Source organism: Bufo bufo, chromosome 3 (assembly GCF_905171765.1).
Source record: "Bufo bufo chromosome 3, aBufBuf1.1, whole genome shotgun sequence".
Lineage (NCBI taxonomy): Eukaryota > Metazoa > Chordata > Amphibia > Anura > Bufonidae > Bufo > Bufo bufo.
In genome coordinates, this window is record NC_053391.1 from 444,880,974 (window position 1) to 444,908,126 (window position 27,153).

Consider the following 27,153-nt stretch of genomic DNA (forward strand, 5'->3'; position numbering starts at 1 on the left):
AGACAGCGTGCTCTGTTAGAATGGGAAGCCAATTGTTCCTACAAAGGAAGGAACAGGAGTAACTGCATGTGGATAAAAAGTACATTTTCATCTAGTCCTACAAGGCCTTGTTTAACAGAGAATTTCCTGGTGACGGACCCAATTTAAATCCCTGCTCTTTCCGTGCTAGTTCAGGGAACATTCCTAATCATTGATTAACAGCCTTACCTGTGTTAATGTGCATACAAGAATAATTGTCAATCATTCAGTAGCAACGCCCAGTTGACTCCTAAATATTGAGGACAGGAACTTTTCCCTTTAAACTATATATGTGTATCTCAATAAATTAAAATATAATTGAAAAGTTTTAATTTATTTCCGTAATTCACTTCAAAAAGTGTATTTATATAGATTCATTACACAGAGTGATTTATTTCAAGCCTTTTATTTCTTTTACTGTTGAAGATTATGGCTTACAGCTAATGAAAGCCCCAAAGTCAGTATCTGAGAAAATAAGAATATTGTGAAAAAGTTCAGTATTGTAGGTGCATAGTGTCACACTCTAATCAGCTAATCAATACACAACACCTGTAAAGGTTTTCTAAGCATTTAAATGGTCCCCCAGTCTGGTTCAGTAGGCTATACAATCATGGGGAAGACTTCTGACTTAACAGTTGTCCACAAGACAGTCATTGAAATATTGTGGTAGATAAAGGCGAACAAGCAGCATGAATAACCACAGCCTTGAAAGGATTGTCAAAAATTTTGGGGAGATTCACCCAAAGATTGGACGGCGCCTGGAATCAGTGCTTCAAGAGCTATGACAAACGGACGTATCCAGGACATGGGCTACTATTGTCGCATTCCTTGTGTCAGGCCATTGATCCCTTGGCGCTCGGGTCCCTGTTTACTTCTGGGCAGCTGATGACGTGGCATCTAACCATGTGACCATTGCGGAGAATCACAGGCCTCGGCGTTATCACCCACAGGTGGCCATACCTGTTGATTTTGGCAGAACTGGCCAACTATCTATGTACGGTGGTGTTCAGACTCGTGCCCAGTGGCAGATTGGAGGGACAGAATTGGGCATATTGGATTTCGCCATGCCCAATCCCTTGTTTTCATGGGAGATAATCTGCTGCCAGTGATTCCACGTACAAAATTATTTATATAGCACTACTGGTGATAGGCTTGTGTCTGCTAGACTGCTGAGGACAGGGATTGGCTGCAGCAGTGATGTGCTGAATGCTGTCACAGTAGTCGTTGTGACTGCTACACTGCTGAGGACACAGATTGGCTGCAGCAGTGAGGTGCTGAATGCTGTCGTGTCACTATGCATTGCACAGTAGTTGATGATGTGCCTTTTGGAAGCAGGGAATAATGGACAAGCATAAGGATCTGAAGAACATTGACAAGGAGCAAATTCTGATTACTAGACTGCTGGGTCAGAACCTCTTCAGAATGGCAGGTCTTGTGGGTTCACCCCAGTACGCAGTGCTTAGGACTACGAAAAGTAGTCCAAGGATGGGCAACCTGGGACTCCCGTTACACCTCAGATCATTCCATGAATTTTCAGTTTAGTTTCTTGTCTTCAGCGTGCAAGAACTGGTCTGTGTTGTAACTAATCTTCATGTTGTCTACTATCATTCTTTTAACATCCTACTAGTATTTAACACCACCTTCTTTGCCTTTTACTAACGGGAATGTTGTGGTTTGCATTAGTTTCTCCCTTACCCATCATCTGTATTTTTCCTCTAGCCAAGAGTAGCAGTGATCTTGGACGCGACAGCTCTTCCGATGTGTTAATTGTGTATGAGCTAACTCCGACAGCAGAGCAGAGGGCTCTAGCAGACCAGCTGCTCCTCCCTCCTACTTTCTTCTGCTACAAGAATAAGCCTGGATACATCAGTGACAATGATGTAGACGGTAAGTTCCTTGGCGTTTTTTTTATCAAGTTTTTTTATTATTTTTTTTTAAATATATTATAAGGTTATATTTCATATGTTTGTATAACATTTGATAAACAGAACATTTATATCAGTTTCTTCGTATTTTCATTTTAAATAGAGAGATTGAATTATACAATGTTATATTTTGATGGGAAAAACTAGTGTCTGTAAATGTGGGGGTTCCCAGCAGTTGGATCAATCTGACATCACCTATTTACGTTTTCCCCCAAAGCTCCTCATATGACCTTTTTATGGGGGCGTAAAGAAAAACGGGTAAATAACTAACAAATGTAAGAAATCGTAAGGACAGGATATTTGTGAGACCCCTTTGTCATTACTATGACATGCTTCACCTATGGGAAAGTTATGGTACATACATTCCACAGTTATTTAATAGACCTGTTGTGTTGTCTGTGAACAGATGAGGACTTTGAGTCTGCTGTCAAGAACCTAAATGGTCAACTTTACCAGGAAAACAAGAGGGACAAAAATCAACACGCTACATCAGGTAATCCCAACCAACTTAGTTTTAAAATGTTGGTTTTGTTTCTGTGCAATGAAGCTAGAGACATATGGTCCCTGGCTTCACCTGCACATGCGCCCAAGATGAGTTCCTTCAGAGCCACCAAACTCATCTTGGGTAGAAGTTCTTTTGCTGCATAATTCTGAAACAGGTTGTGTCAGGGGCATCTACGTCCCGGCTGCATGCAGACATGCTGGTGGTTTAGTGGCTCCAAGCCAAGTAACATGTCACCTGGGAAACGTGAGAAGTCTCCTTAGTTGAAAAACCTCTCTGTAAATGGAAAATAAGCCTTTTACACCCTTGAGCTATCTCTATGTACGTGACCATTATGAGGAGTAGTTATTACTTGTAGTCTTCAGTGTCACTTACAGTCTTCTCTCCCTTCATTTTTCAGACTACGCTCAAGAGTCCACCACAGGGTCTGAGAGAGAGTGCGTGATTGTTTGGGAAAAGACGCCCACTACTGAGGAAAAGGCCAAGGCTGAACATCTGAAACTGCCTCCAACGTTTTTCTGTGGGGTGAGCAGTGATACAGATGATGATAAAGAGAATTCTGAAGACTATGACTCCGCAGTAAGGAAAGTGAAGGAGTCTGAAGTAAGCACAGTGCTTCTTGTCACTTGTCGCAGACTGCTGGGCAGCGAGCGCCTCCGCTCAGGTGTCAAGCATTGGTGTATGCTGGCTTTATGTAGCTTGCTTAAGGAGTTCTCAGGAGACATGCTAAACTTACTTTTATTCCCTGTAGAAGTAAGCATAGCTTCATTTGTTGCACAGTAATATTCCGGTTTATTGCAGAAGGTTGGCTAGGAAATCACTTTATGCAGTGATTTACCCATTGCCTGAATATAGGAGTACAGGGTTGACCTCAAAATATGTCTGGACAAATCAAAGTCTTAGGCTACTTTCACATATGCGTCGAAGAAATCCAGCATAGCTGCATGCCCTATTGACCAAAATGGGATGCTGAGGTTATCTGGATGCCCTCCAGCATATCAGCTGGGATTCAGCCGGATTATAGTCATTGAGGTCCATTGGGCACATGGCATTGTCCGGCTATGCCGGATGCAGTCAACTCCTGCACGTTTTTTTATGCATGTGTGAAACTAGCTTTAGTTCGTGCCATAGTGCTGATTTCAGCATATAAAACCAAGATACGTGCTAAGGGGTGCAGGTTGGAGGACTGATGTAATCTGTTCCTTGGCACTACGACTACCTCATTTTCACATATAGGCTGCAGTCCCCTTACTGTTTGGGGGAATTGCAAACCTCTTGATTTTTGATGTTTACATTAGTCACTAAAGTGATGGTTTTGCTGCTGTATTGTATTCCACGTGTGTATATGCTGTCTGTGTTGCTTTTATAGACTGTTGGTCTGGTTGGATGATATATTCCAGTTTATTAGGATGTAGTACGTTTAATCTGGCCTGTGGTTTAATCCATTTTATTCTGCAATCCTCCAATAGAAAATAATTTGACATGTAAGCAAGGAAGGAAGCTTCTGACAGAGGTCAGTCGCTTAAAAATTAGGAAATTTAATCTGATTATAATTATTGGGTGGATTTATACTGGGCCAAAAGTTCAGCACGTAGCCATTCTCAGATGCTGCCATCATTGTGATGGGTAAGGCTGATTTCACACAAGCGACCTTTCCATCTGGATGCGATGCTTATTGTGAACAAACAGTATCCGCTCTGTATCCTGATTCATTTCCATGGGTCTGTGTACACCAGTGTTTTTCACGCATCTTTGCGTTAAGGGAAAATCTCTGCATGTTCCTTAGTGTCTGTTTTTCTTGCAGCCCATGCCACATAGAAATGAATAGAGCTGCGTGAAAAACGTACGGCATCTGGATACAATGTGTTTTTCCCTGATGGTTGCAAGGAGATGAGTGTTATTCTTCAGTTTTTCTTCATGCGTGAAAAACGGATGTAAAACACATGCAATCCGAACTGAAATACTAAACGCAATTGCAGACCAAACGGATTCCACTTGCATGCAAAACCATCAGTTTTTCCCTGCACAGACCCTGACTCATTCCCTATCGCTCATGTGGAAGAGGCCTAAAACTGAATAGAATTGCATCTTTTTGTAGAAACCCGAGAATACATTCCGAAGATTAGTGATTATCGTGCTGTCTAATGAAAGTGTGCACCGTAATTGTATAGACTATTGTATTCAGAGGCTAAAGCAAAAAAAGTGTCTTAAGGGGTTACTGAGGGACCATGAAACCTCTCATAGGTGGGAAGACTGCATCAGTAGAAGTCTGTGGGGCCCTCTTCACTTCCATCTTCAGTGGCGCAACTCCTTTTAGCGATTTTGGTGGGGAGGGGTCTCAGCGCTAGGGCCCCCACCTATCAAAACTTTTGACATATCAGAAGTATTTATTCAGTGTAGTTACACATAAAACATATTTTTCAGTATACTCTGTTCTTGAATGCTGCTACAGTGTAAAACGATGCTGGAAAATCAGTTCAGGGAGAAAATGTTAGCAGTATATACTGCAGATATAAGGAGTCCGTGATGGCCCTTATTTTGGCTGAAGGTTTCCTTGTAACCTCAGAACTGTTGTACTGATCTTGCGGTTGCTCCCTACCTGCTCATACACCTCTATTCAGCACATGCTGTAGCATTCTCCTACCCCTCTACCCTGGTGCTCTTAACGCTTTTACAATAAATGCAACTCCAAACGGTGTGTACACAGACTGCCACAGATTTACTAAGCACATAGAGGGCAGAAATGTACACTGACCGTCTAGACCTGCAGCAGATTTATCACAGGGGCTCAGACGGACGATAAATCTGGTAAAGGGATAGACATTTGCCTGCGACTCTAAACCAACTATTGGTTGGCTTATTTTGGGTCAGATTTTTATGCCAGAATTAATAGTTTTTAAGGCTGGAAAAAGACGCTATTTTGTGCCAATTTTTAGACTGATTTTTGGTGCAGATGCATTGGTAAATCTGGGTCAGTATATGGTGTAAGGTTGTCCAGTTTGGGATACAGTTCCCAGAGTCCTGCTTAGTCTACTTTCACACTGGCGGTTTGGCTTTCCGTTTGTGAGATCCGTTCAGGGCTCTCACAAGCGGTCCAAAACGGATCAGTTTGGCCCTAATGCATTCTGAATGGAAAAGGATCCGCTCAGTTTGCCTCCGTTCCGTCTCCATTCCGCTTTGGAGGCGGACACCAAAACGACGAAACTGAGCCAAACTGATCCGTTCTGACACACAATGTAGGTCACGGAGACGGATCCATTTTCTATGACACAATAGAAAACGGTTCTGTCCTCCATTGACTTTCAGTGGCGTTCAAAACTGATCAGTCTTGGTTATGTTAAAGATAATACAAACTGATCCGTTCTGAACGGATGCATGCGGTTGTATTATCCGAACGGATCCGTCTGTGCAGATCCATGACTGATCCGCACCAAAAGCGAGTGTGAAAGTAGCCTTAGATCACAGCTTGGAAAAAGCACTGGATCAGTACATTAGTAGTAGTGGTGGGCCTTGAGAATTTACCGCTCCTGCAGTTTCAGCCAGTAAGGGGGTTTCCACGGGATAAAGGAAAGCGTTTGGTCCCTGGGAACCACCAGAACAGAGATCCCTGGCTCCATAGAACTGTGTAGTGGTGGTCATGCATGCACACTACCGCTCCATTCACAGGTGCACTCTGGGACCTGCTTTCTTGTGGTGGGACCCCCAGTAATCAGACACTTATCCCTATCCCGTGGATACATTTTCTTTGTGGGAAAACCGTTTTGAGTAATCAAGTACCTGTGGCACATGTCTGTATTTCTATCTGGTCAGCTTCAGCAGTGATGGGTAACTATTGCGTTTGCTTTCCTTTTTGCTTTTTTCCATCCATTTCTAATATGTTTTGGCTATAGTAAGGCACTTAATTGTTCCGCTGATCAGTCTTGGATATACTTTTGCTTTTGAATACATATCTTTCTTGTAACTGTAAGAAGCATTCCAGCGTCCCTGCATATCTATAAATAAAGATTTATTTCCCTTACCTCTTGTCCTCTTTCTCTATTCTGACACCATTTCCTGCTCCTTCTGTCTTCCACCTGTTGTATATGTTTTCCTGAGGGTTTTGTCCTGCAGTCTTCTTTTCTTAAATCCGGGTTCCTACCTTTAATGTATCTATTATATCTTTAACCCTTTAAAGGTCTTTTCCAGGATCCCGATATGGATGACCTATTCCGAGGATAGGTAATCAATGTCAGATTGCTGTAAGTGTACTTGAATGGGGGGTGCACTGCAGTAAACTGGCATGGTCACTACACTTTGAATGGAGATTTTGGCTTCTAGTTCCATTCAAAGTGCTAGTTTCAGCGCTGGACAGTGCCTGTTGACAAACCCTCACTGATCTGATACTGATAGGTCATCAATGTGTGGAGCCTGGAAACCCCTTTTAGTCTGGGGTTAAATGACCCAAACTCACACGCAGTCGGGTTGGAACAAACATCTGGACATGTGAATCCAGCATTGGCCTCCATGATGTTCACGGATGTTATGAATACACTTGCAGTAAGCCTTCAAGAAGTACAGGTATGTCATGGTGATCAGGTGAGCACAGGAGCTACGTCCATGCAATCACCATGGGAGTCTGGGAATGCCTTGCAGACAGGCTCGCACTGTAACTCTCTGTATCGGAGATTACTTTGATCCCAGCCATTTGAGCTCCTGGATACCATGCTCAATAGTGGCTGTGGCATCTAGGCATTAGGGCAGTGGGATGAGGGCTTCCTCAGTTACTGTTATTCCTCTGTGAACCCAATTTGCGGGGTGCTAATGAGTTGCCATGGCAATTTGGGACGTATCAAAGGCCTCCAGACCTGCTATGGTTGCCTGCCTAAAACTGAGTGACTGCAATGCACCTGCCATGTCTGTCTGAAACCTCATCCACCCATGGTGGCAATTGGCACACACATTTGAAGCTAATTTCTCTGTGAACCAGCAAATTTGTGCAGCCATTCACCTCGACAGGTGGGCAGGGTTTCAGCTGCCGTATGGACGCCCAGCCTAATATACAGCCAGTCAGTATACTCTAACTGTATTGTGACATCCTCTAGTGGGACTAACAAAATCCTTAGTAAAGGTTATTTAAAAAATAAATGATTGATACAATTTTTACATAAAATTAGTTTATTTTGTAAAAGTGGTAAAAAAAACTCTCACACTATCTCTACAATCACTACCTGTATAATTCATTAACCTATTACTGTAATTAAACTACACAGTAGAAAACTTTCTTAAAAAATGCAAAAATAGTGAAATTGCTAATCGGTAAGCCCCATGAACCGTAAAATGGTACCAATGAAAATTACATGGCTATATACAGCTACATTGATCTAAAAATAAAACTGTTACGGCTTTTGAAATGCTGTGCAATAAATCTTTTTATTTTAGATGCTATTATGAAAAAGTAGTAAATAAAAACCACAAACAATTTGGTATCACTGCTACATTGCATCATAGTGAATGTCAGTTACGAAGATCAACAGTTGGCAGAATTCCAAGGCCACTGGATTTCAGCGCGACCGCACTCTTTCATTATCAGCGTGAAGTTGTAATCTTATGTTTCATGGCCACAAGTCGCCATGCAGCCCTAGCCCTCATACACACAACCATATTTTGCGTCCGATCAGCACAGACCCATTCATTTCTATGAGTCCATATAAAAAAAAAAAAAAGACAGCACACTGATATCATCTGTGTGCTGTCTACATCTGTATGTCCATTCCGCAAATTACAGAACCTGTCCTATTTTTGCCCATATTGAGCTTGAGAATAGTAATTTGGTGGACTGGTCATGTGCATGAGGCCTTATTGTGGTGTTGTGCTTGAGATTTAGCTTCACTTGCATCATGTTGAATTTCTATTAACAGCAGATAACCTTTTATGCTAATTTGCTATCTGGTAGTAAAAAAAAAAAAAGGTCCTGGAAGTGAGGTTATCAAGTGCATATAATAAAAAAATATATATATCTCCAATAAGCAGCCTGACCAGCAGTGTTATGTAGAATGGCTCTTGCAAGTAATCCTTGTTCTTTAACTGGGGGCTGTGAACGTTTTTGTAATGGGTACTCTTCAGGCAGCACTCACCTGCCTTATATGTTGAAAGTCCTGGGTGCAATCACATATGGAGTTCTGAGGTCCAGTACGGAATGTGTACCATCTCTGATCTTATCACTGACACAGGCAGTAGTCTGGATTATAAGGTAGGCCATATCTCCCCATAACCTTAACGATAAAAGCTTTACCTACCCAAATAAACCTATACCATCAGCAGCCTAACCGTGAAACAGAAGATCACATTAGCAAACCCATTTTAGGCTTGTAGGATTTTACTTGATGGAAACAGAATTTTGAGAGTTTCTAATTATGGCCCTTATTGAGAGTGAATCTGGAGGGTTAAAGAGGACCTGTCTCCTCTCCTGACATGTCTGTTTTAGTAACTACATGCATTCTCCATGTTATAAAAATTCTGGAACATCTATTCTTATGGCTCGATGTTGTGCCATTCCTATATTATTTCTACTAGAAGTTATGAAGGAATGCTAGCAGAATTGCTAGCAGTCTGCAGTAAGGGTACATGAATGAATGCTAGCAGAATTTTCTAGCAGTCTGCAGTAAGGGTACAGAGGGGTGTAACAAGTTGGTAGTGTGTACCTGCACAAATAGATTATTTCTAATCTCTAACATTTTAGTATTTTCAAATTCAAATCCTATTTGTGGCAGGTTTAATGGGGCTTGAGACTTTTTTAGGGTAATGTATTTGAATAGTACTGCAGATAAGGAGTCCAGATCGTTATTTCTTTTTTAACCTTCATACTGCCCCATTGCCCTTGCTGTTAATGCTGTGCGTGCTCATAAGTTTAACTCGGCACAGCAGCCTGGACTGTGCATTTCAGCACAACTTTGAGTGCTGACAGTAAAAAAAAAAAAAAAATGTAATGATATGAACTCCTTTTCTGCAGTATACTCTTAAGTGGATAATAGTTCAAGATCATGCTGACAGATTCCTTTTAAAGATGATTTCGTGATTCAAAACTATTACTCAGTGGCCTCAACAATCACATTACATTAATCCAGAAGACCAGACCTTTAGTTCTGCTCTAGTGCAATGCTAGTCTTTTAGATTTCTTGTCCTACCTCCTGAAAGTACAGCTACAGGCCTAGGAGGTGGCTTATCACAGTTGGCTACAGCATGAGGACTATGTACAGTGGTCCCTCAAGTTACAATATTATATGGTTCCAGGAGGACCATTGTATGTTGAAACCATTGTAAATTGAGTAATCTGTTCCAAAGCCCCAAAATGTCATCAATCCAAAGCTCCAAAATGTCATCCATCCAATGCCATCCAAAGCCCCAAAATGTCATCCATCCAATGCCATCCAAAGCCCCAAAATGTCATCCATCCAAAGCCCCAAAATGTCATCCATCCAATGCCATCCAAAGCCCCAAAATGTCATCAATCCAATGCCCCAAAATGTCATCCAAAGCCCCAAAATGTCATCCATCCAAAGCCCCAAAATGTCATCCATGATGAGAGAAAATGAAGATTTAAGAAAAATAAGCAAATAACTAAGGCAGATCCTTACATATAACAGTTAGATATAGCAGCTGATAAGGGTACTTTCACACTAGCGTTTTTCTTTTCCGGCACGGAGTTCCGTCCTAGGGGCTCAATACTGGAAAAGAACTGATCAGTTTTATCCTAATGCATTCTGAATGGAGATTAATCCGTTCAGGATGTCTTCAGTTCAGTCTTTTTGACTTTTCAGGACGGAGATGATGCCGCAGCATGCTGCGGTTTTATCTCAGTCCAAAATTCCGGAACACATGCCGGATCTGGCATTAATTTACATTGAAATGTATTAGTGCCGGATCTGGTATTAAATATAACGCAATGCAGGATCCGTCCTTCCAGTCTGCGCATGCGCAGATCGGTAAAGTTAAGAAAAATAGAAACGGATCCCTTTGTCCATATGACAAACGGAGAGACTGATTCGTTGTTTCAATGCATTTGTGAGACTGATCCGCATCCAGATCAGTCTACAAATGTCCGTTTGCATGCAGATTTCCTGATCCTGCAGGCAGTTCCGGCGACAGAACAGCTTGCGGGATCACTGCCGAAAGTGTGAAAGTAGCCTAACTAGCAACTAATACAACTATTTTATCAGAGATGTGACCTAGATTGGTTGGGTCTGAGACATTGTTGAGTCTAGTTTCAACTTACGATGGCCCAGAAAAGACCATTGTATATTGAAAATATTGTATCCTGAGGTTGTATCTTGAAGGATCACTGTACCTGGGAAGACCGCTGCACTTAATATTTTTTGTGTTCCTATGGATCTGAGCAGTTGTTCAATGAATAGGGGTATATATGAGATGCTGATTAAGCATTTGTCTATAGACAGCGGAAAACTGTACTCTACATTTTAAAGAGAATCGTATAAATTTAAAGGGGTTGGCTAATGTCTGGCTACTATTGACAAATGTCTTTATAAGATGATTATATGGTGCTAACTAATATAGCCTTTGTTAAAATGCTGTGTCTTTTTCTATATTTTATAAGATATACACGCTTGTTTGCCAAGTTTTCTGGGCTGTCCACAGGGAGGCCCTATCCATAAGATGGCTGCTGTTGGAAGGTCATGTGACCAGGCAAATCGGTCTCCTCTATTCAAACACACAGCACCTGCACCAAACTCCCAACAGTGCAGACGCTGTGTAAAATGGAGGAAACCTCACGTTTAGGTGATTTGCCTGGTCACATGATCCTCCATCAGCGGCCATCTTATGGACAGGATCTCTGTGTAGACAGCCCAAAAGACTTGGCAAACAAGGGGGCATACCTTTAAAAATATAGTAAATGGTGCATATTATAAGGCTATATTAGAAAGTGCCATATAATCATCTTGCAAACACATTGGTCAACCGTAAATGGAAAGTGGCCAACCCCTTTAACATCCTCTTTATTACGCTACAAATTCAAAATGGTTGACGGGATTAGGGAGTAAAATATGCAGAGGGCGTGGCAGTTTTAGAGAGAGCGGAGCCTCTAGGTGTAATGGCAACGCCCCTGTTGCTCGTAGAGGCTCATTTTCATATATTAAAACATTTTTCTCAGCAATGCGGGCACATATGAACACAGGACCAACACAGAGGCCTTCAACAAGCGCACATGTAACAGGTCAGTCAGTTTCATGGGTACACATCAGCTGACAGATGCCTTTTAACATATGATAATAATCCCAATGCCAGCACAGCTAATTTAATGGGTGTTGCTTCTTTCCTAGGAAAACATTTAATTGCAGATTTGAGCAGCTTCATGCTGGAATCTATGCGGTGTACGAAATGTCATTAATTCATGGCTGGAAGTAAAGGCCGTTGAGTAACTGCCATTTTCTGTATCCATATTGGAATGGTGCAGTGTATTAAAATATGATTACTTCTGTAGGAATCCGTGGACACACAGTCCAGTACTGAGACTGCTGCGGCCCCTGACACTCCATCCACAGCACCAGAAATGCCTGACCCCTCTGCCCCAGAACCCGTGAACTTGTCAACAAAAACTGAAGCCGCCGAACCAGATTCTACCACCCCAGGTACGTAGGGTCCGTATACCAAGGCAATAACCTGGACTATTACAGTAGTTAGAAGAACAGTTATGATTCCCCAAAGTGCAATAGGAGTAACATATTCATTTGTATAAAGTATACAAAGATGCAAGGCGCACGGTGCTGACCTGTGTGAAACCATGTCAAGTACACCTTTAGAAAGTAGAAAAAACGGTGCTAGCATGTACATTGCTTTTATTTCTAGATATACAGTATATACTAACTTTATATTTCCTTTTACAGCTATCAACTTCTCCTTTGGCTTAGATTCTGGATCAGGAATATCTTTTGCTGACCTGGCAACAAATGATGGGGATTTTGCCTTTGGTGCTAAGGGTAGGTTATGAATACATGGAGTGTCATTTGCATTGTTCTTTTCTTTTCCATTTATTACTCTGAGCTGTTCAGATGTAATTTTAAGGACTAAGCAAATACTGATAATACATTTTGTAAAGGGGCTGCATTTTGATGCCCACCGATTTTTGTGGCAGGTGTCTTTAGGCTGGCCACAGCGATCATACCAGTTAAGGGGGTTCTCCATTATTTTCATATTGATGGCCTATCCTAAGGATAAGTCCATCAATATCAGTTTGGCGGGGTCCAACTCGCACTCTCTAGGCCATGTGACATCATGTTCATCAGTCACATGGTTTATGTGCAGCTGTCACATTCAAGTGAATGGCTCTGAGCTACAATATCAAGCACAGCCACTATCCAGTGGACCGTGCTGGCCTTGGTAAGCTGTGAGCTTCCTCAAACAGCTGACCCCTCCGATCTCATATTGGTGACTTATCCTGAGGATAGGATGAATATGAGAACCCCTTTAAAGGCAATTTATTATTGCTGCATTTTGGGCTACAAATCATTTTTTCAATTGGTCTTTATTAAAAATGTTAATTTTTCTATGTACAGATGTCTGTCTTTCTATTTGCAGACCAGCAGGCTTTCTGTTCACAGTGAATCCCCAACGGCTCATCTCTGAATTTCTGGCAGCTCCTAAACACTCATTGATGCCATATTCTTATCAGTTTAAGAATTGAGCTATGAGTGTTTGAGGACAGTAGAGATAAAAGTTCCACATGAGCTTTATCATAAAAACTGCTTGTTTAATAAAGACCGAAATTAGTAAAATGCAACCATAAAAAATTGCCTCGAAGGTATCCATAGCCTTTGTTGGCTGTACAACCAATACCATGATGTGGGGTGCTCCTGACTCTCCCTCCGACAGATGTTGAGAAAAAAGGAATGGGCAAAGTGAATATTTTTGACCAATTTGTTTGTTCTCCTGGGACATAAACAGCTGCCAGACACTTCTGCCCTATGTATACGGCTGAGCTGCCCGTGTATGGAGAAGTCAGGAGAGATAGCAGGATGCTCCATTTACATGGAGAGTGTGGATGCAGGAAGCAAGAAAATATTTATTTCATCAGTTAAAAAAAAAAAAAAAAAAAAAAAACAGTTTTCAATTTACATGCTGTTAAATGATCCAGTGAAGAGTTAGATTTACTTACACAGTATGGTGCCAACTGGTGTCCAAAGTGTATAGCAGTGTGCATGTCCGTTGCCACTGTGCAGTCACTCACAGCCAGGTTTCTGCATCATCCGTGTCCACTGCTTCATTCAAACAGTAAACACCAGTCCCGTTATGGTGGTCGCTGTGGTCCCTAACAGTCAGACCCCCGCCCATCAGTCATTTGTCCCCTATGTTGTGGATTGGGCATAGTTTTTCTCGTGCATGGCACTGGGGGACACAGCACCATGGGTATATGTCCAACTACCACTAGGAGGTACTAGACACAAAAAGTGTTGGCTCCTCCCAGGTGGGCTATACCCTCTCCACAGGCACGAGGCTATTCAGTTTTAGTCTAGTGTCCGTAGGAGGCAGACCTGTCCTGCTTTTTTTTTTTTTTATTCGCTCTTCTGCAGGTCTCGTGATCTCCACCGTTATACCTGCTGCAGGCTGGGGCTCCATCGTGTTCCACTTTAGTTGCCCCCCCCCCCCCCCCCCCCCCCCCCGCGGGCACGTACTTTGGTACGATCGCCGGTCACCCAGTCCCCACAGACTGCATCCGCAGTGGCTTGCCAGCATTCCCACGGTTTGCCGAAGGGGTGACCCTGCGGTGCCCGAAGACATCGGACGGTGAGTATATTCCTGTGTCCCTGCCCCAGGGTTAGGTTCCCTCCTGTGGCCAGGGGGGTGGGATCCACCTTAGCTGAGGGTCCTGGGAAGCCTCCATCTTCCTCCTTTTTTTTTTTTCTTGGGGGGTGGGGGGGGGGGTTATATTCTTGTTTCCCCTCCTTTCTCTTCCCCCTTGGTTGGTTTTTTTTTCTCTCCTCCTAGGCCACACAGTCTTCTCCCTGGGCTTCCCCGCTACTTTAGTTTCCGGCTTCTGCCGGGACTAGGCCTCATTTTCCATGGCCCGTTCCCGGCTCCCAGGTGCTCAGTTTGCCCCAGGTGTTTCTTCTTCCCTACCCTCCTCACCTAGTTTTGTGGGTCCGGAGGGCCCTCAGTCGGCCACGATTCGCTCCATTCCCGGCCGCCTCATAAATCGAGGCCCCGGCTTTTGGGCCCGCTAGGCCACGATCTTCCCAGCCCATCCTCCTTGCTTACCGGGCTTTTCTGATCCCGCCCGGCCCTCGGGAGGGGCTATCTCCTCCACCCTTTCCTGGTCTAACGTGGGTTTTCTGTTGGAGGGGGTGGCTCAATTGCTTCATTTCTCCTGCAGCCCTCCTGACCACCTCTATAGCTGCTGCAGCACCTCTTTGGGGAATATGGCATCTGGGTCCAGATAAGACAGCCTCTGCTGGCTGCTCTGAGGGTCCCCTCTCACAGCCTCTCCTCGGATCGCCACGTGTTTTCACGTGCGTCCGCTGTCTACGAAGGCTGCCATGCGGTCAGCCTGTCCCTGCTGGTGTGCAGTACCTCTTCCCAGATCCCATCGTGTCCCCTGACCAATCCTTTTGTGTAGGTCCCCCCTGAATGGGCTCCCTCCCTGTCAAAGCCATGGGAACCTTGTCCGACTCTCCCAATCCCTGGCGGAGTCGCTGGACCGCTACCTACCCAAATTGCGGCCACCTCTGCCCTCCCTGCAGATGGGGCATGCTCAGATACCGGGTCCGGCAAGGGGTAGCTCACAGTACAACCTCGAGTGGTCTCAACAGGGTTCCACGCCTGGGCCAGGCCTGAGGCTGGTGACAAATCCTTTCCTGTCACCCCATCCGTTGCCTCTGCGGACACCTCGGAACAGAGCATCAGGCGGTCTTCCTCCATACAGAAGCCCTCTGGGAGGTCAAGACTAATGTGCATGGAGGAACCTCTCCAACCCAGGGTTGGTATCCCCTCTAGTGGATTTTCGGATGGCGCTCCCCTGATTGCACAGGTATTCAACCGCACAGGTAAGGCAGCCGTCGCCGTGTTTAGCATACTGAGTCACCTACGTGGTCTCTGGTACGTACGCCTTCTCCCTAACAGGGGGATACCTGCACTACTGCCATAGGCTGTACCTGACAAGCCTTCCTGGTTCCCCTATACCAAGGGCTATGCTCTACACATTTGAGTGTTTCCACCGGGTCCCCATCCTGATGCTGGTGTTCGCCACTCTACCTCATTACAGGGGGTCCCTGTTCTAGGCAAGCTGTTAGCTCAGGCAAACGCCTCCTGTAGGTTGGTGAGTAAAAAGCAATTATATCTGTCTGTTTCCAGCCGCCTTGCTCCTTTCATAGGTCGAGTACCTACACCTACTCCAGATGCTGAAGCCATTACTCCTGGCTGGCTCTATGGTGTTCCATGCGGCACTATTTCTCCCTTCCGGGTGAGATATACAGGCCGCCTTCAATTGCCGTAGCAATTGCACCTGTCTGTTCCCAGCCACTTTGCTCCCTTCATAGGTAGAGTACCTACACCATCTACAGATGCTGTAGCCAATACCCCTAACGGGCTCTATTGTGTTCCATGCGGCAACATTTCTCCCTACGGGCGAGATATAGAGGCCACTTTCAATTGCCGTAGAATTGCCCCTGTCTGGTTCTAGTGGGCACCAAGCTGCCACCTTGATCCCTTCATAGGTAGAGTACCTGCACCATCTCCGGATGCTGTAGCCGTTACTTTTGTCTGGCTTTATGGTGTACCATGTGGCATTTTCTCAATTCCCGGACGAGATATTGAGGCCTCCTCCAATTGCTGTGGCCATTGCACCTACCTCATCATAGTGTGCACCAAACAGCCATCTTACTCCCTTCATAGGTAGAGTTCCTGCACCGTCTCTGATGCTTCAGCCGTTACACTTGTCTGGCTCTATGGTGTACAATGCGGCCCTGTTTCCCTTTTTTTCAGGCAAAATAGAGGGCCTCCTTCAGTTGCCATTGCACCTATCTGATTGTAGTGTGCACATGTCTTGTTCTTTGTGGTACCGTGCGGCCCTATTTTCCCCTTCCCGGGCGGAATATAGGTACCATTGCTAACTCGGTAGCTGTTACACCTCTCTGGTTCTAGGGTGCACCATGCGGCCACATTGCTCCGATCTTAAATGTAGTACCTCTACCATCTCCAGATGCTGTACCCATTACACCTGTCTGGTCGTATCTCTGCACTATACAGCCGTATTTCTACTTTACAGGTTGAGTACCTGTACCCTCCAAATGCTGTCGCATTCCCAGATGCTGTGGTAATTTTTCCACTCTCCTTAGAAGGCAACATGCAGCCACTTTACCTATATTTTAGGCGCGTGTTTGTACACTGCTCAAAAAAATAAAGGGAACACTTAAACAACACAATGTAACTCCAAGTCAATCACACTTCTGTGAAATCAAACTGTCCCCTTAGGAAGCAACACTGAGTGACAATCAATTTCACATGCTGTTGTGCAAATGGGATAGACAACAGGTGGAAATTATAGGCAATTAGCAAGACACCCCCAATAAAGGAGTGGTTCTGCGGGTGGTGACCACAGACCACTTCTCAGTTTCTATGCTTCCTGGCTGATGTTTTGGTCACTTTTGAATGCTGGCGGTGCTCTCACTCTAGTGGTAGCATGAGACGGAGTCTATAACCCACACAAGTGGCTCAGGTAGTGCAGCTTATCCAGGATGGCACATCAATGCGAGCTGTGGCAAGAAGGTTTGCTGTGTCTGTCAGCGTAGTGTCCAGAGCATGGAGGCGCTACCAGGAGACAGGCCAGTACATCAGGAGACGTGGAGGAGGCCGTAGGAGGGCAACAACCCAGCAGCAGGACCGCTACCTCCGCCTTTGTGCAAGGAGGAGCACTGCCAGAGCCCTGCAAAATGACCTCCAGCTCTGTCTGTTCAAACAGTCAGAAACAGACTCCATGAGGGTGATACGAGGGCCCGACGTCCACAGGTGGGGGTTGTGCTTACAGCCCAACACCGTGCAGGACGTTTGGCATTTGCCAGAGAACACCAAGATTGGCAAATTCGCCACTGGCGCCCTGTGCTCTTCACAGATGAAAGCAGGTTCACACTGAGCACATGTGACAGTCTGGAGACGCCATGGAGAACGTTCTGCTCCCTGCAACATCCTCCAGCATGACCGGTTTGGCATTGGGTCAGTAATGGTGTGGGGTGGCATTTCTTTGGAGGGCCGCACAGCCTTCCATGTGCTCACCAGAGGTAGCCTGACTGCCATTGGGTACCGAGATGAGATCCTCAGATCCCTTGTGAGACCATATGCTGGTGCGGTTGTCCCTGGGTTCCTCCTAATGCAAGACAATGCTAGACCTCATGTGGCTGGAGTGTGTCAGCAGTTCCTGCAAGACGAAGGCATTGATGCTATGGACTAGCCCGCCTGTTCCCCAGACCTGAATCCAATTGAGCACATCTGGGACATCATGTCTCGCTCTATCCACCAACGTCACGTTGCACCAGACTGTCCAGGAGTTGGCAGATGCTTTAGTCCAGGTCTGGGAGGAGATCCCTCAGGAGACCGTCCGCCACCTCATCAGGATCATGCACAGGCGTTGTAGGGAGGTCATACAGGCACGTGGAGGCCACACACACTACTGAACCTCATTTTGACTTGTTTTAAGGACATTTCATCAAAGTTGGATCAGCCTGTAGTGTGTTTTTCCACTTTAATTTTGTGTGACTCCAAATCCAGACCTCCATGGGTTGAAAAATTTTATTTCCATTTTTTTTATTTTTGTCTAATTTTGTTGTCAGCACATTCAACTATGTAAAGAACAAAGTATTTCAGAAGAATATTTAATTAATTCAGAACTAGGATGTGTTATTTTTGTGTTCCCTTTATTTTTTTGAGCAGTGTAGTATTCCAAGTTCTGGGCCCTATGGTGCAATCTGTGGCCCATACAGTTTCTGTATTACTGGGTGCTTTCTGCCCCGGGTTCTAATCTGTGCTGCGGATGTTGGTTCCATCCTTTTGGTTCTTCCATACATCTGCCACTCCGTTACTGTCGTGCTCAATGGTCTCCTTGTACTTCTCAAGGCACTGTCTACAACAGGCCATCCTGGTTCAGCATGTGCATGGTTACCATATCTGGCAGGGGTGGGCCAGCCCAACCCCCACCTTGTCGGTCTAGTGCTACTTCTGGTAGCTCCAGTATATGGCTGATCTGTTCTGATCCGGCGGGTGGTCCACATACAGCCACGCTCCCTACACCATGGCCAGGTGGTTGTTGGCCTTTTGTGCTAGGGTTGCTCTTGCCATCTCTATAAGGTACTATGGTATGCTGCGCTCCGCGTTACTCCATGTTATAGAGGAGTACTCGCGTTGTTTCCTATTACAGAGCGGCCCATTCCTGGTGGAGTACAGGGATCTCCACTGGATCTTCTACCTTGTTGGGGCACGTAGCTTGGTGAGCACCGGCCGCTGCAGCAGTTTTCGGTAATCGCTGGATGTCCTCCGCCTCACGGAATCCTTCTGGGGTCAGCGGCATTTATCGTCGCTGGACGTCCTCCTTGACGGGCGCTGAGCGCCACACACCTGCCTGGTAGGTGAATTTTCAGCTGTTTGCTCTGGCATCGGACAGGGTTCCGTAGTTCCTTCTGGGTCCAGGTGTTCTCGGTATTCCCTTATATTCTCTGCTTAGTTGTACTACATGACTGAGGGGCAGTCCCCTTGGACCTTGCCGTCGTCTGCACCTGTCAGGTACTTTCTCCCCCTGGGAGTTTTCAGTATGCCGGTCGTAGCTGGTTTCTACATTTCTGTGTAGTCTCACCCGGTTTTTTCATGGCGACTTCTGCATTCCTTATGCATATGGATGTCTGTCGATTTTAGTGGTACATCCCGAGCTGCTGTACTTGCCCTCTCTGGGACAATGTATATAGTTTGCTAATTCTTGGAATTGCTAGTTGTCCATGGCCAATGTCCCTTCCCCTATGGTAGTTTCATTTCACCTTTCTTGGATATTCTGGCTTGTGTTGTCTTCAGGTGGTTCAGCTCCTGGTTCCTTGTGAGCCCATACCGGGTACTCCTTTCTGGAGTCCCTGTCCCCGTTCATTTGACCACTCAGGTTCTGAATGACTATCTTTTCTTTTTGTCTTTTTTTTTTTTTTTTGGGGGGTGGGGGCCTGGGTTGATTGTTCCCTTTATGGGTTCCAATAGCCTTGTGGTCCTCTTGGGATTCGTGTCTCTTTTCCCATCCTCCCACGTCAAGTACCTGGTATTGAGTGGTTTAGTGCTACGGTTTGCAATTCCGCCGTATGGTCTCCTTCGGGAGGGACCTCCTCCTGTTGTAGAACTTTTTCTCCTTGGGCTGTTTGGAGTACTCTCCTTCTACTCCCATGTCACAGTCCAGTGTGTCCCTGCTGAGATTTCCTGGGCCTGTATCTGGTTCCTTTTTTCCCTGATACTTCATATGCCCAGAGTTTCCTCTGGTCTTACACGTCACAGTGATATCTTGTTTTCAGAGGCTTGAGCCTCGTCTCCTGTTTTTGGGACGCAGGTCTTATCATTCTCTTTTCCTGGCCTTTACCTACAACCCCCTCCTTCTCCAAGGGTTGGCGGTTTCCTCTAGCAGCCTTGGGTTTTCACCTTTCAATAGGGCGCTTAACTTCATCACCTGCCTTGCGGTGAGGGGAGACCTGCTCCCTTCACATGTGAGCCTTGCTATGGCTTCCCTCACTCGTTTGGCTTCCAGTGCTTCCCTGTTTCCTTTCTCCCCTGGCCTGTCATTGGTTGGCCACAGGTTTTGTTCGCTCTTTGGGTCTGAGACAATTTAGAGCGTTAGGTAGTTCCAACACGCGGTGCTGTCCTAATTTTTTCTCCAGCCCTTGGCTGAGCTCAGTGTTCCCTTTTGCCTCCTTCTTGTATTTGGGATTTTCTTCCAGGCATTTGTCCTGGGGTGCTGTCAGTCTTTACTGCTTCTTCCTTGAGGTTTCTTCCTTGTTATGGAACCTCTTGCCCATTCCGTGTTTTTTCCTGTTGGGTCACATGGTTCTCCTGCACCTGTATGCCCAACCGGTGGCATGGCTGTTCTTTTCCCACCCTCGGGGACTGCTTTGGGACGTCCCATGTTGCTGTGTCCCCCAATGCCATGCACGAGAAAATTGGATTTTTTTTGTACTCATCGTAAAATCCTTTTCTCGTAGTAGGCATTGGGGGGACACATATCCCACCCTATGTTTTTACTTCCGCTTCTCCGGGTGGGTCTCTTGATCTTTCCTGGTACGGGAGTTGTTGGTTCCTTGCTTTTCTTCTCTCTCCAACTGCTTTTGGTACAAACTGAATAGCCTCGTGCCTGTGGAGAAGGTATAGCCCACCTGGGAGGAGCCAACACTTTTTGTGTCTAGTGCCTCCTAGTGGTAGTTGGATGTATACCCATGGTGCTGTGTCCCCCAATGCCTACTACGAGAAAAGGATTTTACAGTGAGTACAAAAAATCCAATTATTAAGACAACGACTTTAATAATTGCAAAAGGTGGCTTTCCAACATGTTGGAAAATCTTGCAATTCTTACCTTTTTTTACAGCACAGGTTAATTGCAGTTTACTTGTGGTGGGACCAGCTGCTTAGTTGGAGTGGTAACAAAGAAAAAGTGGGCGATGACTCACTGAATTTCAGGCTTCAACATTCACTCCTCATCTGCTAGAATGAAAATATTAACAGTAGAATATAACATTTGTTACACTTGGATATATATTTATATATACTTTTTTTACATTTTAACACCTACAGATACAAACTTCCAGTGGGCAAACACGGGAGCAGCTGTGTTTAGCTCTGTGAGCCATAAGACAGAGAATGAAGGTGAAAGTGATGAAGAAGAAGCTCACAGCGATGAGGTGCATTTTGAGCCCATTGTCTCATTACCAGAGGTAATAATGAATATACTTTTCTAAAACTGATACAAGTCATTCCTTTTTTGTTCCTTATTCATGGAGCTGCTGTTAATGAATAGACCGAAATATAATTTACAGTAACATCTGAATAATAGTTTTATGTACACACATAACTATGGACATATGTTAATTGGTTGTATGGATGTCTTTAAAGGGTTGTCCCACAAATAACTTACACCATTAGATCACAGTGACATAGAACAATTTTTCAATTAAAATCATTAAAGAAATACTTCTGTTATAGCGCCCCCTGGTGTTCTGGTGACCTTTCTGAGTGGCTCACCATCTGAATTGTCTTGTACACAGCTGGCACAATGACTCCTGATGCTGTACAGGGCACACCAGTAAGATTCAGTGTATTAGGAGCGTCTCCCTCCACCGCTGGGTACATTAGCAGGGGGAATCAAATGAGCAGCAGGGGGTGTCGTGACAAATACAGTGCTGCCCATAATTATTCATACCCTTGGCAAATTTTGACTTGGTTACTTTTATTCAACCAGCAAGTTATTTTTTGATGGGAAATGACATAGGTGTCTCCCAAAAGATAATAAGACGATGTACATGAGGCATTATTGTGGCGAAAAAAAACATTTCTCAGCTTTTATTTACATGTGAGCAAAAAGTGTCCAGTCCAAAATTATTCATACTCTTCTCAATAATCAATAGAAAAGCCTTTATTGGCTATTACAGCAATCAAACTCTTCCTATAATTGCAGACCAGCTTTTTGCATGTCTCCACAGGTATTTTTGCCCATTCATCTTTAGCAATGAGCTCCAAATCTTTCAGGTTGGAGGGTATCACCCTGATCTTTAGCTCCCTCCACAGATTCTCAATTGGATTCAAGTCTGGACTCTGGCTGGGCCACTCCAAAACGTTAATGTTGTCTGCTAACCATTTCTTCACCACTTTTGCTGTGTGTTTTGGGTCATTGTCATGCTGAAATGTCCACTGGTGCCCAAGGCCAAGTTTCTCTGCAGACAGCCTGATGTTGTCGTTGAGAATCCTCATGTATTGCTCTTTTTTCATGGTGCCGTTTACCGTGATTAGGTTCCCTGGTCCATTGACTGAAAAACACCCCCAAAGCATTAGGTTCCCACCACCATGTTTGACAGTGGGGATGGTGTTCTTTGGGTTGAAGGCTTCTCCTTTTTTACGCCAAATGAAGGACACAATTCAATTTTTGTCTCATCTGACCATAACACAGAAGACAAGAAGTCTTCTTTGTCCAGATGAGCTTTTGCAAAGGCCAAGCGATATTTTGTGTGCCTTATCTGGAGAAGTAAAAAGGGGTTCAGCGGCACTCCTTGTTGAAGGTTAGGAGGTGCTCAGTGGTAGGGGTACGTGCAAATATTATCAAAAGACCACGGCACTCTGTAAATATTTTAGTTGCTTATTTTATTTCATATCTTTTGTATATATATTTTTCTTTTGTATATCCATCCAAAAGTAATAGCCACTGGCCAACGTTTCGGTCTAATCTTAGACCTTGTTCACGGCCTTAGTTCTGTGGATTCTCCCTACTCCACAGAACTAAGGCCGTGAACAAGGTCTAAGATTAGACCGAAACGTTGGCCAGTGGCTATTACTTTTGGATGGATATAGAAAAGAAAAATATATATACAAAAGATATGAAATAAAATAAGCAACTAAAATATTTACAGAGTGCCGTGGTCTTTTGATAATATTATCTGGAGAAGTGGCGTCCTCCTTGGTCTGTCTGCATTGTGTAGTGTTCGTTAGATTGTCTGCCTTGAGACATTGCCACCACAGAGCCCAGATTCCCTAGGATGGCCTTGGTGGTGATCCTTGGATTCTTTTTCACTTCTCTAACTATCCTCCTGGCCAGCACAGGTATCACTTTTGGCTTCCGACCACGTCCTCTGAGATTTTCCACAGTGCAGAACATCTTGTATTTTTTTGCTCAAATGTAAATAAAAGCTTGGGCAGCACTGTATGTAAGAGCAGCATCTACACACAGGATTATTATTTTTTTGTGACTCCAATTGGAAACTTAGATTATGCCTCATCAGAGTAAATTAATTAAAGGACTTGTCCCATCTGGACTTATGGCATGATTATAGTATATGCCATAAATTTCCAATAGATGCAGGTCCTTCCTTTTGAGACCTGCTGCTATCTCAAGAACAGTGCCCCGCATACACATCTCTCCATTCACTGCTAAAGGACTTCCAAAAATAGCAGAGTAAGCTCGGAACCCGCACCTATCTGACATTCATGGCGTATTGATAGGATATGCCATAAATGTCCAGATGGGGCAATCTCTTAAAATGAATCCCCTACTCCCCCCTATACACTCACTCACACACACCTCTGATTGTGAGCAGGATTCTAAATTCCAGTGTAGTCACTTATGAGTTGTGCTAATGATATGTCACATTTGTGGAAAACTGCTTTACACTAATCCATTATTAGAGGTTGGTATTTGTATAAATACATAGATAAGAGAAATCTTAAGATTACGGGATCTGTCACATCGCTGACACCTAGTTCTTAAAGGCTTATTCCGGTAGGTACAAGTTTTGCCCTATCCACAGGATAGGGAATAACTATCAGATCGGTGAGGGTCCTACCACTGGGACCCTCACACGAACAGTGGTCCCAGACTGTTTCTATGGGAGTTCCGGAGATAGCTGAGCGCTGTACTTGGCTATCTCTGAAACTCTCATAGAAATGAATGGAATGGCCACACATGTGCAACCGGACTCCCTGGTAACTTCAGGAGAGCAGCAGAGGGCACAGGCCCTTGTGATTGGTGGGGGTCCCAGCGGTAGGGCCCCCACCAATCTGATAGTTATCCCCTATGGTTTGGATAGGGGATATCTTGTACCTACAGGAATAGCCCTTAAAGTTGCAAGCTTTATAATAGTTGTGCTTTTTATATGATTTGCTAAGGTGGAAGTTAAATCTGGAGAAGAAGATGAAGAGATCCTCTTTAAAGAGCGGGTGAAGCTGTACCGGTGGGACAGAGATGTCAATCAGTGGAAGGAGAGAGGAGTAGGGGAGTTAAAAATCCTTTTCCATCAGGAGAAAAAATATTACCGTGTTCTGATGCGTCGAGACCAAGTGCTAAAAGTGTGTGCTAACCATGTGATCTCTAAAGAAATGAAGCTGGCACCCTTGAACACATCTAATAATGCTCTGGTGTGGACGGCACATGATTATTCTAGTAAGTACGACTTATGCTGGAAATGCAGACGTGATATGAATGTAATTTCCTCCTGCTGCAAGTAGTAAACCAAGCCTTCTAGATCCTTCCTGCCAGAATATGGTAGTCCTCAACCTCATGTATCACTCGTCATCTGCCATGCCAAAATGAACTATCATTTTGTCCCTATGACATTAAATTAAGCACAAAAAGAGGAAGCCATTCTATAACTCTAGCAAGATACTGTACAGAAGGAGAAAGCAATGCAGCTTAGACTACTTTCACACTAGCGTTTCTATTTTCCGGTATTGAGATCCGTCGTAGGGTCTCAATACTGGAAAAAAAAAGCTTCCATTTTGTCCCCATTCATTGTGAACGTCCCCCATTGACTTTCAATGGCGTTCATGACTGATCAGTCTTGGCTATATTAAACATAATACAACCGGATGCAGACGGTTGTATTATCAGTAATGGAAGCGTTTTTGCTGAATCTTGCCGGCTCCAGTAAAAATGCTAGTGTGAAAGTAGCCTTATATTCACTTTTGTCAAAATTGCCTCCCCTAGCTGCACCCCACCCACTATTGTAAGTAGTGAGATCTGCCTCCATTTGAGAAGCACTTCTAGAAGCATAAAGCAGTGTAGATCCACGGAATTTAGTTTTCTCATTATGTCCCTCAATATAGCTTACATGTAAAATTAAAGAGACCCTTTTATGTAACCTTTAACTCTTTCACTTCCATGGACTTGTATAACATGTCATGAATTTAAATGCTGGACATGACTGCACTAGAAGAACTACAGCTTAGATCCTGGTGTCCTATTAAAGACCAGAGTCTTACATCCTGGTGCTTTGTGTGTAAAATGGCAGTCATTCCTCCTCCTGATACCAGAAGACAATACAGATCTTTTCGCCATGTTATTCCCCGTGTTATTCCCTGTTATCCTCCCCTCCCCCATTTTTACAAGTGATGGTGAATATGTGCAAATATTTTTTTTATTTTTAGTAGTGAATCTGATCACGTAATCAGGCCATTTGTTGACTCATCACATGAAGGTTTAGAGGATCTGGATTACTTAGATTTGTGGTTTCCTTAGTTCTGTTGGTTTTGTAAAGATACATGCAAGACTTATAGACGATGTGTACTAATTGCACATCCACAGAACTGTCTCAACTTTGCTTGGGTCAGACTTTTTTTTTTTCTTTTTTTTTCTTCTATATTTTTAGGCATGCTATCAAAGTGTATGAGTAGGGAGGTATATGATAAGTTTTTTTTTTTCTATTTTATAATTCAGATATTATCTGTGTAGGTTGTTGTCTGGGCAATATTTGTGGGGGGGGGGGGTTACTATATCCTCTTATGGATGGGCATGAGGAGTCGTATAGGCCAGGCAATTATGCTCTTAGCAAGCTCTGCTTGAAACTAATTGTCTTGAGAACAACGTGCATCAGGGTAAAATGTTTTATCCAAGTAAATGTCTCAATGTAGCTGATATATTTTCTAATTTTACCTCTGCAGATGGAGAAGGAAGGTTTGAGCAACTTGCAGCTAGATTCAAAACCCAGGAGTTGGCTGATTCTTTCCAGAAAATATTTGAAGAATGCCAGGGCAATCTACTTGATTGAAGTGCAGTCGGTCAAGAATTCTATAGCTCAACCATTTTTGGAATCAGTGACTGGTCGTATGTTAGGTTCACTTCTCTCTAGATTTCTGTTAAAGAGCAATCAAAGCTGTGCTTCTTCAGAATTCTTCTGGAATAAAGATCCTCCATACATACATTTACAGTTGTGGAAACCACTTCTCTGTGCACTTGTAAGAACACAATCCTATTTTTTAAATGTTAGTATTGTAAATAAAGTTTAGAGTGAAATCCCAGCCTCCTTTTACTGAGCTGAATGTTTCTACTCTGCACGTTTCATTTGATGCTCTTATTCTCTGAATTTACTTGTATTCCATGAGATTGTCAGGCCAGTTCACTCGGCCCAGTAGGCGGGTTCCCTGCTTATGTACTGATTTTAAATGCTTATACTGGCCACCTTCATATGACATCAAACATCCCCACACTGACCCAGTAAGCGGCGGCTGCTGTACGGAAACTGCCCACAAGCCCTGCACTTGCGGTTCAGTATAAGATTCAGAAGAGGAAGAAGAAAGAACCCCTCTTCACCACACTCTGCCAATAGGATGTATCACCCCCTTAGGCCAGACACAGACGAGCGGGCTCAATGAGAGGAACTTGCTGCGTGTGGTAGTGTGAGTTCCCGTTCTGACCACTGCTCCTTTGACAGGATTGCATGGCATTATAATAATTTATAATGCTGTGTGTCTCTGCCATACCTGTATCTGATGAATTACACAGAAATAATGCTGTCAGTGTAATGCAATAGATTTCAGGTCTCACAGGGACACAGAGCATTATAAATCATTATAATGCCGTGCAAAGTTTCTCGTATTGAACTCGCTCAATTATGTCTGGCCTTAGTCCTCCTGCCCATACCTCCTAATGATTACGAACTAGCTTTCCCCTAGTCGTCTCTATGACTGCACCCATGAGCTTAGCCCCGCCGTATCGGGAACAGGAAAAACACTTAGAGA

The 27,153-nt window shown here is 44.2% G+C and overlaps 1 protein-coding gene across 2 annotated transcripts in view; it reads left to right on the plus strand.

The window, feature by feature from the left end:
• LOC120995695 (E3 SUMO-protein ligase RanBP2-like) overlaps nt 1–26,423 on the plus strand; it is a 97,710-nt gene extending 71,287 nt beyond the window's left edge. Inside the window, exons 21-28 of one of the 2 annotated variants that reach the window (XM_040425068.1) lie at nt 1,738–1,905; nt 2,350–2,436; nt 2,846–3,048; nt 11,921–12,068; nt 12,324–12,416; nt 21,229–21,368; nt 24,307–24,580; nt 26,077–26,423. In XM_040425068.1, coding sequence (XP_040281002.1) covers nt 1,738–1,905; nt 2,350–2,436; nt 2,846–3,048; nt 11,921–12,068; nt 12,324–12,416; nt 21,229–21,368; nt 24,307–24,580; nt 26,077–26,183 — 1,220 coding nt within the window. In that variant the 3' untranslated portion in view covers nt 26,184–26,423. The remainder of the gene's footprint in view (nt 1–1,737; nt 1,906–2,349; nt 2,437–2,845; nt 3,049–11,920; nt 12,069–12,323; nt 12,417–21,228; nt 21,369–24,306; nt 24,581–26,076) is intronic. The other variant, XM_040425069.1, reaches the window with a different exon arrangement.
• The last annotated feature ends 730 nt before the right edge of the window (nt 26,424–27,153 follow it).